General features: G+C 42.9%; 3 protein-coding genes across 3 annotated transcripts; 2 read left to right on the top strand and 1 right to left on the bottom strand.

Moving 5' to 3' along the window:
• Positions 1-3,660: 3,660 nt before the first annotated feature.
• On the top strand, positions 3,661-8,076 carry LOC134288963 (uncharacterized). Its single transcript, XM_062854897.1, has one exon. It carries the CDS (start codon positions 3,661-3,663, stop codon positions 8,074-8,076), a length of 4,416 nt encoding a protein of 1,471 aa, XP_062710881.1.
• Positions 8,077-8,173: 97 nt separating this feature from the next.
• LOC134288959 (uncharacterized) lies at positions 8,174-9,438 on the bottom strand. The gene is made up of 2 exons (XM_062854893.1): positions 8,351-9,438; positions 8,174-8,210 (listed from the first exon to the last, which is right to left on the bottom strand). Exons 1-2 carry the CDS (start codon positions 9,436-9,438, stop codon positions 8,174-8,176), a joined length of 1,125 nt encoding a protein of 374 aa, XP_062710877.1.
• A 28-nt stretch (positions 9,439-9,466) lies between these two features.
• On the top strand, positions 9,467-11,227 carry LOC134285478 (uncharacterized). The gene is made up of 2 exons (XM_062846277.1): positions 9,467-11,089; positions 11,150-11,227. The coding sequence occupies exon 1, from the start codon at positions 9,565-9,567 to the stop codon at positions 10,585-10,587; it is 1,023 nt and encodes a 340-aa protein (XP_062702261.1). The 5' UTR covers positions 9,467-9,564; the 3' UTR covers positions 10,588-11,089; positions 11,150-11,227.
• Positions 11,228-12,252: the final 1,025 nt, after the last annotated feature.

The raw sequence follows: 12,252 nt of genomic DNA, 5'->3' as shown, positions 1-12,252 counted from the left end.
ATAAAGTATGAAAAAATTGGTAAACGACTTATTCAAAGTGCACGATTTAAACATCTTTATTTAATGATCGGAAAATTATGTAAGGAAAAACATAACATCTGTAAAACTTGAAAAATCTTTTGACGAGATTCATCAACTATGTAATATAACAAGCAAGTTTGGAAACCTTCCGGCATGTAACTGTATAGCGCTTTTTGTATGAAAAAATCAATTTGTTTTGCACAAGATGCTAATGTTAAATCAACTTTTTGTCAGTGATGCGTTATTATGAGTGTTACGTAATTTATGCACGATACCACAAAACACTTCCAACATAAATCGCTAGACATAATTATTCATAAAAGTTATTTATAATTTATGCTACCTGACATATATGCAGCAACTATATTAAGCCATTTGTACAAACATTCCGAATGAGTCCCACTTGCCCCGTGATACGGAGTAAATGAAGATCTGCTTCACTTTTCATTATATGTATAATATATAGAATGTAAAAATTCGACAAAACCAAACTAGCCTTTTTTTAGGTCCCACTTGCCCCGGGGTACCTTATGTATAAACACATGAGAAAAAAAATCATAAATAACTAACATTTTCAAATTTTAAAATTTAACACAAAACAGTTGACAAGAAAGAAACAACACTTACAATTCCGCCGCCCGTTCATCTTCCAAGGCGGTGCTCTCAATTCTAATTACCTAATCAAAGGAATACATAGGACAAACGTCGCAAACCTTAGAGAAGCGCATTGCGCAACACAAAAACTCTGTACGCACCAACGCATCAGCTACGGGACTCACCCAACACGCGGTTGACAACGGTCATCACTTCGACTTCTCCAGAACTCACATTCTGGAGAGAATCGAAAATTACGCGAGCAGATTTACAGCCGAGGTGATCCACATTAAGATAAACAAAGACACGACGGTTAACTTGCAGCGTGACATAGATGGGTTCTCTAAGGGGCGACTTCTTCACACTGGCTTAAGCGTTAAACCAGGTTTAACTATATCGGTAAGCCTGGCTTACCGGTTAAGCCTAGGTGGAGAAACTGCGTTTCTCCAAAATACTTAAGAAAATTATTCACTTATACAAAAAGAATCAGAAATTAAAAACTATTTCGAAAATTTTCTCAAAAGCTTTCTAAAGATGTTTCTGTAGAAATACTACAAGAGATTATCAAGGAATTTCCCAAGATTTCTACACATTTCCATAGTTAATCCTTCAAGACATTTCTTTTCCAGAAATTGCTCCAAGGATATTTTTTTAAGAAAGTCTTAGAAAATATTCCAAAGATTCCTTCGGAAATGTTTCTACAGATTCTTTCAGAGATTCTAATAAGGATTCTTACGGAGAGGCTGGACGACATTCTAGCAAAGATTCCTACGGGAATTCACACAGAGATTTCATCAGAAATTTCGCCGGGTATTCCTCTATGTATTTTCTCAGAAGCTCCTGCAGCATTTCCTCCAAGCGTACCCCTAGAAATTTGCCAATGAATTCCTCCAGGAATTCATTAAAAAACATGTTTAGGATTTTTATTAGATTTTATTTGTACAAGATTTTGTTCCCAAAAATACCTCAAGAGATTTTGTTAGGTATCCCACCAGGGGTTTTCAAGTGTTTTTCAGCTATTCCTCCGGGAATTTCTTTTCAGAAAATCCATATCCGGATTCTTAAAATATTTCTATTGTATTTTTTTTTTTAAATTCTTTCAGAAATCATTTAGATTTCATTGGGTTTTTTTTTAATTCCTTCTACATTTTCTTCAGCTAACTTTCGGAAATATCTTTACAGACTTCTTCAATATTCCTGGAAGTACTTCAGAAATTCAGAAGGGATTTCTTCAAAAGTTGTTCCACCCGAGCAGTTCCTTCGGGAATTGCTAAAGCGGTTCTTTCAAAGTTTCCTCCAGTCACTCATCCAGGAGAGGAATGTACCAGTGAAAGGGCACTGGAATCGGGAAACCTTGACTAACTAGCTCCGATTTCACCATACACTGGAAATAATGTATCACACATCAGTAAGTCAGTAATCTGCCGCAGCAATGACCTTTTCATGGAATATGCTACAAATTTTGGAATTTAATCAGCTAAGTACATGCCAAGATAGTAAAAGGCGTCAACTAAAAATATCTACAGCTTTTGTATGACAATTCTCGGTGAGGAAGTCATAAAAAATCTTGAAAAAAAATTGTTAGAAATCTTTGAGAAAATGTATGGCGAATGGGCAGATTATGATCACCAACAAAGCGAGAGGTATTTATAAAAATTGAAGTCAGAGAGGGAAGAGTATGAGGTTAAGGTCAATATATAAAACTAAGCATGTCATGAGGTATGCTCTGGCGCTACTTTAGGTGCTCCACAAAAAAAATTATTGATGCATAGTGCTCCGCTTGCCAAAAGGTATAAAACCCCTGCATTGAAAGTCATCACTGACTTTCGGATTGGATAGTAAAAAATTTAATATTGAAAATGTACATAAAATCGAGATAAAATGTGCATAGAATCGAGGGTCTATATAGTCGAGGGTCGGTGGCGCTATCTGTTCATCTCATAGCGTCCAGTTTAGATATTTTAGTGATCCATTCCAAAACAATGTAATAATCTTTTAGAGTAGCAAGTATCAAAAAGTATGGCTTTCCGATTTCAAAAAGTCGTATCCCAAAAACCAAAAAAACATACATATCTGATTCGTTTTTTTTTTGAGTTTTACGTCACCTTTTCTGAATTTTCGGGTAAAAATATAAAAACAGGTTATCCCTTTGGTCCCGAGAACATTAAAACAGGAAAAAAATGTATTTTTACATATTTGTTGCACCCTAACACAATTTGATTCACTCAATGAATTTTTCCTGCAAACTCAAATTAAGTGTCTTTGAAACAAAAAAAAAAATAGAAAAAAAAACATCGGCCTGCTGATTCAAAAGTTATTGTTGCGCACGCCCATTGTGCGACGCCGCACCTACTATACCGTAAATTGGATGACCTTGCGCCAAAACAGTACGACTGTCAACGGCGATTGTCAGAAGAGCCAGAATGAGAAGAAGGGAAGAAAAAGCTGAGAAATTGAACTACGAACTACGTCTGAAGACAACGTGAATTCTTAAACTAGATAAAGTACTTTAAATATCCTAATTAAAACACTAAAATTCAATTTGTTGTTATCTAAGCCTAAAATAGTAGGTATAAAATAAGTTTTCTATTCATTTTTTCTTCTAAAACATCTTGAACTCTCAATTAGGTTTGCTACAGTGAATTAGGGTTAGACTAATAGAATGATTATGCAATAATCAGGACAAGCACTGTTAACATTCAGGTAAACGTATTGCTTATGTTACAAACAATTACAACTAAAACTACTTGTTTAAACAGTTAGCCAAAAGTTCCGCAGTACTGTAAAACATTCGCCTGTTTGTCAAGCACTCCAAATAATCCGGGAACAAGACACGGTTAAGTAATCTGGCTGAACTCACGAAACGTAGGTTAAATCTAAAACAACCCAAAATGAATTATCCTAATTAAATATCTATTATTGTAGGAATTTTTTAACCGTTCACGTGGAATAAACGATTTAAAAAACCGGATGCAATTCGATCTTGTTACTTCCGTAACAAATTAAAAAATTCGTTTCCCGGACTATTCAAGGAGTAACTCAATTATGCCACCGCTTGCCCCTCCAGAGCACAGTTGCTCGATGTGTCAGTCGGACGACAACAGTCGGATGATCTGTTGTGATCAGTGTACTAACTGGTTCCATTTCGACTGTGTCGGGGTGACAGATGATATTGCCAATCACCCATGGATTTGCCCAAGCTGCGTCAAAGCGAATATGATAAACCCCACGGCTGGCTCGACATCTACGCCAGTACCATTCAGCGAACCGGTAACATCAAAGGTACCTGCACCGGCAGCGCCTGCGCTAGCGACCGCTCTACCACCTCCTCCCACACGCCCTGTCCAGCTGTCAGTTGACCTGCAGTTGAAAATGCTCGAGGAAGAACGAGCGCTAGAGCGAAAATATCTGCAGCGTAAATACCAGTTGATGATGGAAGCATCAGGAACAGCAAGTCAGCCACTACCAGCCTCCCATTCGATGCCCGATGATAGCTTTCGTATGCCACCATGTCACTCATCCCCGTTACGGCCAGCTCCATCTACCGCTCCTGAGCTCCACCTCCTTGAAGGCACAGGCGGAGTAAACGAGACAGCAATGCTGAATTCCAGCCAGATTGCAGCTCGTCACGCGGTGGCTAAGGAGCTACCCGTCTACAGCGGCGAACCAGAAGAGTGGCCCCTATTTATCGCCACGTACGAAAACACCACTAGGCTATGCGGATATACCCCGGAGGAAAATATGGTTCGATTACAGCGTTGCCTACGTGGAAAAGCACTGGATGCAGTCAGATGCCAGTTACTGCACCCGGCAAATTTGGAACACGCACTCTCTACATTGAAAATGCTTTTTGGGCGCCCTGAGATTATAGTCCACAGCCTCATTGAGAAAATCAACAAAATTCCGGCACCTAAACCAGACAGGCTCAGTACACTTGTTGATTTTGCTCTAGCTGTACGGAATATGGTTGCCACGGTGAAAGCCTGCAACTTGGAGGAACATCTTTATAACATCACTCTTCTTCAGGGCCTAGTTGAACGACTGCCCACAATGGTGAAATTAAACTGGGCTACACACCGCTTACGGCTACCGAGAGTGTCACTATTAGAGTTCAGTGACTGGCTGTACACTGTTGCAGAAGCAGCCAGTACCGTGACAATGTCGACCACGTCCCAACATGCATACGAAACAAAACCTCGTAGAAGCGGCAATAGAGAAGATGGATTTCTGAGTGTTCATTCCGAACCACAACAAGGGCTAACATGGACACAGCAAGTGAAAGTAGGTTGCGTAGTATGCCGAAGGTCGTGCAACGCAGTGGAAAATTGCCTAGAATTTCTGAATCTGAGCCACTCTGATCGTTGGGCAGCATTACGGGACCACAAGCTATGCAGAACATGCCTAGGAACTCACCGTGGACCGTGTAGATCAAACGATATCTGCGGCAAGAATGGATGCACCTTCAAACACCATCGCCTGCTTCACAATGAACGCGCAGGCACGTACTCGGCTACCAGGTCATCGGCCGAATCCGAACAGGGTGAAAACCCTTCAACCAACGTCAGTTTCAATCAGCTTAACTGCAACACACACCGGTGGAACGAAAAATCGGTACTGTTTCAGTATATCCCTGTAGTGCTCCATCACAATGGGAACACTGTACACACCTACGCATTTGTTGATTGTGGATCACACATCACATTGCTTGAAGATGAGTTGGCTGCCGACTTGAACCTTCGTGGAGAAAAGCATCCTCTGTGCATCCGATGGACCGCCGATCATTGCCGTTTCGAAGACTCGGCAGAACGAGTTTCACTCCACGTGTCCGGAACCGTAAACGAGGACAATAAATTCTTGCTATCAGAGGTGTTCACTGTGAAAGATCTCAAGCTGCCAGCCCAGACGCTCTCCGTGTCCAAGTTATGCAGGAAATACGGTTACCTGAAAGGCTTACCGGTGGAGTCTTATAACAACATTCGCCCACGCCTGCTCATCGGAATGAACAACATTCGACTCGGTCACGCTCTGGATAGTCGAGAGGGCGGTGAAAATGGACCCATCGCCACAAAAACTCGATTGGGATGGACAATCTTTGGAACCTGCTTAGATGATCACCCCAAGTCATCTACTGTTCCTCACAGCTTCCACATTTGCTCCCACTCTACCAAAGCAGACGAGAATCTGCACGCCGTAGTTAAGAACTACTTTGCCCTAGACAGTATAGGCATCACCGCATCAAGGAAGGAGCTGTTATCAGTTGACGATGAACGTGCTCTTAAGATTCTACAATCCAACACGCGTCTCGAAAATGGGCGATACACGACGAGCCTCCTATGGAAATATGATGATGTACGTTTGCCAAACAATAAACCGATGGCTCTCCGACGTCACAACTGCCTCGTGAAAAGGATGAAACGGGAGCCGACTCTGGGCGAAACACTGAAAAACAAAATAGCCGACTACGTTCGAAAGGGATATATACGCAAGCTTGCACATCAGGAGATGCACCAACCTGGTAATCGTGTTTGGTACCTACCCATTTTCCCAGTCTTCAACGAAAACAAGCCAGGAAAAGTAAGAATTGTGTGGGACGCGGCCGCAGCTGTTGGTGGCACATCCCTCAACTCCGTCCTGTTAAAAGGTCCGGATCGCTTGGAGCCTCTTCCGTTCGTCCTATACAAATTTCGAGAGCGTCGGGTAGCTATATGTGGAGACATCGAAGAAATGTTCCATCAGGTCAGGATGAATGAGGAGGACCAACAAAGTCAACGATTCCTCTTCCAGGACAAAGTGGATGCGACTGAACCTGATGAATACGTAATGACTGTCATGACGTTTGGAGCCACATGTTCGCCGAGCAGCGCCAACTTCGTAATCAACCAAAATGCAGAACGTTTTGAGGGACAGCTACCAGAAGCAGCCAGGGCGATTCGCAAGTGCCATTACGTGGATGATATGTTGGCTAGTGTCGACACCGAATTCGAAGCCATTCAGTTAGCAGAAGACGTCCGCTTCATCCATCAGCAAGGCGGATTCAAAATGAGAGGATGGATTTCAAATTCCCCAACGGTTACGACGGCACTCAACAGTGAAAACTCGCTAGGCAAGAGTTTGGACCTTAACAAGGAGATCGCCCTGGAAAAGGTGCTGGGAATGTGGTGGAACACCGACACCGACGAGTTTCAGTTTAAACTATCGAAAGAGCGACATGTAGACCTGCTGTCCGGTGCCAAGCATCCAACAAAGCGGGAGCTACTCAGCATGCTCATGTCCGTTTACGATCCACTAGGCCTGATTGCCAACTTCCTCATGCCCCTGAAACTCTTGCTACAGGAGATTTGGCGGTCAGGTGTATCCTGGGACGAGCCGATTGAGTTTCGTCATATGCAAAAATGGAGAGCATGGCTGAACTATCTCCCCCAAGCAGGTTCCGTTCGAATCCCACGATGCTATACCATGGGACGCACATACGAGAATTTGAGCATTGAGCTGCATACATTTGTGGATGCAAGCGAGTTCGGCTACTGTGCTGTGTCGTACCTGCGGTTTGAGCAAGGCGGACAAGTCGATTGCGTCTTAGTGGGCGCCAAAACAAGGGTGGCTCCCCTGAAATTTGTTTCAATACCGCGTCTGGAACTCCAGGCGGCTGTAGTTGGAACCCGACTCGCCAAAAGCATCCAAGAAGGACATTCAATTAGAATAATGCAACGCTACTTCTGGACAGATGCCGCTGATGTATTGTGCTGGTTGCGTTCAGACCACCGGACATACTCACAGTTCGTGGCTTTTCGGATAAGCGATATTCTGGAGTCCAGCGATATTAGCGAATGGAAATACGTACCAACCAAGGAAAACGTGGCAGACGAAGGCACAAAGATTCAGCGACAAATAAGACTTGATGCAGAAAGTCGATGGAGAAGAGGACCACCGTTCCTCTGGGGACCGAGAAACAGCTGGCCACTGGAGCCGGTATCAAAGCAGATGACCACATTGGAAATTCGACCGAGCATGCTTCATCACTCCGCAATGTCGACTCTTGATTGCCTACAGGCCGACAAGTTCTCCAATTGGCATCGTTTGCAACGGATCACTGCTCTAGTAGCAAGATTCCCGTTGAACATAAGGCAAAGAATTGCAGGAGAGTCACCAGTGACTGGTCCTCTGGCAAGTGCAGAACTTCTACGAGCGGAAATTGTTCACTATAAACGTGCACAACGCGACGTCTACTACGATGAAATTGCCCTTTTGACAACCTCGGGGACAGGTACATCCACTCTTCCAAAGGGAAATCGACTCTATAAGCTCAATCCAATAATCGACGATGACGGAGTGCTCCGCATCCATGGTCGTATCGATGCATGCGATTATGTCGGGAAAAACAAACGTCTCATGGTACTGATGATGATATTGCTCATGAATGTTTTGGAGTACCAACCTTGCAAGTGCGTGCCCTCTTGGTAGTACAATTGGATATTTAGTGTTTTTCCCGACATAATCGCATGCATCGATACGACCATGGATGCGGAGCACTCCGTCATCGTCGATTATTGGATTGAGCTTATAGAGTCGATTTCCCTTTGGAAGAGTGGATGTACCTGTCCCCGAGGTTGTCAAAAGGGCAATTTCATCGTAGTAGACGTCGCGTTGTGCACGTTTATAGTGAACAATTTCCGCTCGTAGAAGTTCTGCACTTGCCAGAGGACCAGTCACTGGTGACTCTCCTGCAATTCTTTGCCTTATGTTCAACGGGAATCTTGCTACTAGAGCAGTGATCCGTTGCAAACGATGCCAATTGGAGAACTTGTCGGCCTGTAGGCAATCAAGAGTCGACATTGCGGAGTGATGAAGCATGCTCGGTCGAATTTCCAATGTGGTCATCTGCTTTGATACCGGCTCCAGTGGCCAGCTGTTTCTCGGTCCCCAGAGGAACGGTGGTCCTCTTCTCCATCGACTTTCTGCATCAAGTCTTATTTGTCGCTGAATCTTTGTGCCTTCGTCTGCCACGTTTTCCTTGGTTGGTACGTATTTCCATTCGCTAATATCGCTGGACTCCAGAATATCGCTTATCCGAAAAGCCACGAACTGTGAGTATGTCCGGTGGTCTGAACGCAACCAGCACAATACATCAGCGGCATCTGTCCAGAAGTAGCGTTGCATTATTCTAATTGAATGTCCTTCTTGGATGCTTTTGGCGAGTCGGGTTCCAACTACAGCCGCCTGGAGTTCCAGACGCGGTATTGAAACAAATTTCAGGGGAGCCACCCTTGTTTTGGCGCCCACTAAGACGCAATCGACTTGTCCGCCTTGCTCAAACCGCAGGTACGACACAGCACAGTAGCCGAACTCGCTTGCATCCACAAATGTATGCAGCTCAATGCTCAAATTCTCGTATGTGCGTCCCATGGTATAGCATCGTGGGATTCGAACGGAACCTGCTTGGGGGAGATAGTTCAGCCATGCTCTCCATTTTTGCATATGACGAAACTCAATCGGCTCGTCCCAGGATACACCTGACCGCCAAATCTCCTGTAGCAAGAGTTTCAGGGGCATGAGGAAGTTGGCAATCAGGCCTAGTGGATCGTAAACGGACATGAGCATGCTGAGTAGCTCCCGCTTTGTTGGATGCTTGGCACCGGACAGCAGGTCTACATGTCGCTCTTTCGATAGTTTAAACTGAAACTCGTCGGTGTCGGTGTTACACCACATTCCCAGCACCTTTTCCAGGGCGATCTCCTTGTTAAGGTCCAAACTCTTGCCTAGCGAGTTTTCACTGTTGAGTGCCGTCGTAACCGTTGGGGAATTTGAAATCCATCCTCCATCCATCCTGAGACGTTTGTGAATGAAGCCCGCAAAAAGTACTATATTCCTAAACTCCGCATAGAGTGCAAAAGAATCCGCTTAAACTGTCAGCGTTGTAAGATCCGTAGGGCCGAACCAGCACCGCCCGCAATGGGAGATCTTCCTAAAGCACGCCTAGCAGCATATGTCCGTCCATTTTCTTATATAGGAGTGGACTATTTTGGGCCCTTCAGCGTCACAGTTGGTCGTCGAGTAGAAAAACGCTGGGGGGTCCTAGTGACCTGCCTTACCGTGCGTGCCATACATATAGAGTTAGCTCACACACTCAACACAGAATCGTGCATTATGGCATTGCGCAACTGTTTCTCACGGCGAGGAGTACCGATCCAGATTATTAGTGACCGTGGCACAAATTTCATCGGCGCAGAAAAAGAGCTCAAAAACGCTCTGCAATCGGTCGACCAGGACGCCATGATAAGGGAGTTTACTACTACCTCAACTTCGTGGACATTCAACCCTCCAGCCACTCCCCACATGGGAGGCTCGTGGGAGAGGTTGATACAATCAGTGAAGAAAGTACTTTATGAAATGCAGCCAGACCGTCTACCAAAAGAAGAGGTGCTGAGAAACTGTCTCATCGAAGTGGAAAACGTAGTGAACAGCAGGCCGCTGACGCACGTACCGATAGAGGACGAATCATCACCCGCGCTAACGCCCAATCATTTTCTGGTGGGATCGTCAAATGGTTTAAAGCCCTTGGTACCGTTTGACGACAGTGCTACATCTCTAAAGCAGTCCCACAAAACCTCGCAAATTCTCGCTAACTTCTTCTGGAAACGCTGGGTGAACGAATATCTCCCAAACATCACTCGCCGTTCAAAGTGGTTCGCTCCAGTAAAACCAATTGCAGTGGGTGACATAGTTGTTATCGTCGATCCCAAGCAACCCAGAAATTGTTGGCCAAAAGGAAGGGTGCTAGCTACAATTCTTTCGAAGGATGGTCAAGTTCGACAAGCTTCAGTGCAAACATCTGGAGGAATTTTTCAAAGATCTGCAGTCAACCTCGCTGTACTGGATGTAGGTGCAAATACGAGTGGTTCAGACCAGGGTCCAACCACTGGGGGGGACTGTTGCGCACGCCCATTGTGCGACGCCGCACCTACTATACCGTAAATTGGATGACCTTGCGCCAAAACAGTACGACTGTCAACGGCGATTGTCAGAAGAGCCAGAATGAGAAGAAGGGAAGAAAAAGCTGAGAAATTGAACTACGAACTACGTCTGAAGACAACGTGAATTCTTAAACTAGATAAAGTACTTTAAATATCCTAATTAAAACACTAAAATTCAATTTGTTGTTATCTAAGCCTAAAATAGTAGGTATAAAATAAGTTTTCTATTCATTTTTTCTTCTAAAACATCTTGAACTCTCAATTAGGTTTGCTACAGTGAATTAGGGTTAGACTAATAGAATGATTATGCAATAATCAGGACAAGCACTGTTAACATTCAGGTAAACGTATTGCTTATGTTACAAACAATTACAACTAAAACTACTTGTTTAAACAGTTAGCCAAAAGTTCCGCAGTACTGTAAAACATTCGCCTGTTTGTCAAGCACTCCAAATAATCCGGGAACAAGACACGGTTAAGTAATCTGGCTGAACTCACGAAACGTAGGTTAAATCTAAAACAACCCAAAATGAATTATCCTAATTAAATATCTATTATTGTAGGAATTTTTTAACCGTTCCTGTGGAATAAACGATTTAAAAAACCGGATGCAATTCGATCTTGTTACTTCCGTAACAGTTATGATATTGGCAAAACATGTTGTCTGGAATAACTTTGGTAATAAATTCAGCGGAAATATCTTCATCCTTTCTCTAGCTGTGTATGGAAACCGATTTTGGAATTATTCTAAATTAAAAAAAAATTAAAAAAACATAAAAATGGAGAAATGCATTTAGCTTTGCATTAAGATTGTGCGATTCTTAGCAATTCAAATGATTTATTGGACAGATAATGCCACTGAAAATCTGTTGAATAGAGTCTTAAAAATAACAGTGACATTGAACCAATTTGATTTCGTCTAAGAATATTGTGATAGAGTTAAAATTGGCATTGATGTTTTATTTTTTTTTTTTTTTTTTGAGGAAAATCTTGCATAATTCCCAAGTCCTGAACAATTTACATTTTTTGACGATTATTTTGGTTGCTGAACATCAGATCAAATGAAATTCATGTATTTCTGGCCGATTTTTTTTTCGGCTGTGTCCCAATATTGTTTGAATAATTTCTGAAGTCTTATTCAAAGTATTGTTTGAGAAATCATTGAAAGATCTTTAAATTGTCGTTTGAACGTCATTTCGGCGGAATGTTCCCTGGAAATAGCAGCAGAAATTCTAGAGATTCTAAAGACATTTGTTTTAAGGCCACTTCTGTAAAACTATTGTCGAATTTGAAAAGACATATCGTTTGCGAAAGTTTCTAGAAATTCCATTCATAAAAATCTTTGGCGAAGTTTTAGGATATATCCTAGGATATAAAGACTGCCCCAGAAAGTATGGACGCACCTAGTCTTCAGTTGTCTGTGCCGATGGTTCTTCTTTCGGGCTCCGTTTTGTCTGTTTCTGCTTACTATAGGATCGAAAATTCAAACGTTCTTTGCCACGATAAACGTTGGAATTTGAAATGGTAACTTTTTTGGTCATACCCCGCTCTGCGTTAGTTAGAAGGTTTTTTGTTATGCTCAAACACCTTCATTATCTGTTTATCCAAACGATGGATAGCAGGATCTGTATTTTTAATCCAATTTTTGCCTATGCTTCAATGTGTT

The sequence above is a fragment of the Aedes albopictus genome, chromosome 1 (genome assembly GCF_035046485.1).
Source record: "Aedes albopictus strain Foshan chromosome 1, AalbF5, whole genome shotgun sequence".
In the NCBI taxonomy this organism is placed as follows: Eukaryota; Metazoa; Arthropoda; class Insecta; order Diptera; family Culicidae; genus Aedes; species Aedes albopictus.
This window is presented reverse-complemented; position numbering and strand designations above follow the sequence as displayed.

What these genes read in the sequence shown, in the direction of transcription:
- LOC134288963 (XM_062854897.1), top strand. Translation starts at nt 3,661, where the DNA reads ATGCCACCGCTTGCCCCTCCAGAGCACAGTTGCTCGATGTGTCAGTCG.
- LOC134288959 (XM_062854893.1), bottom strand. Translation starts at nt 9,438, where the DNA reads ATGGATGGAGGATGGATTTCAAATTCCCCAACGGTTACGACGGCACTC. An exon ending in AGATTCCCGTTGAACATAAG is followed by an intron (nt 8,211 to 8,350) that starts GCAAAGAATTGC and finishes CCTCGGGGACAG; the next exon opens with GTACATCCACTCTTCCAAAG.
- LOC134285478 (XM_062846277.1), top strand. Translation starts at nt 9,565, where the DNA reads ATGGGAGATCTTCCTAAAGCACGCCTAGCAGCATATGTCCGTCCATTT.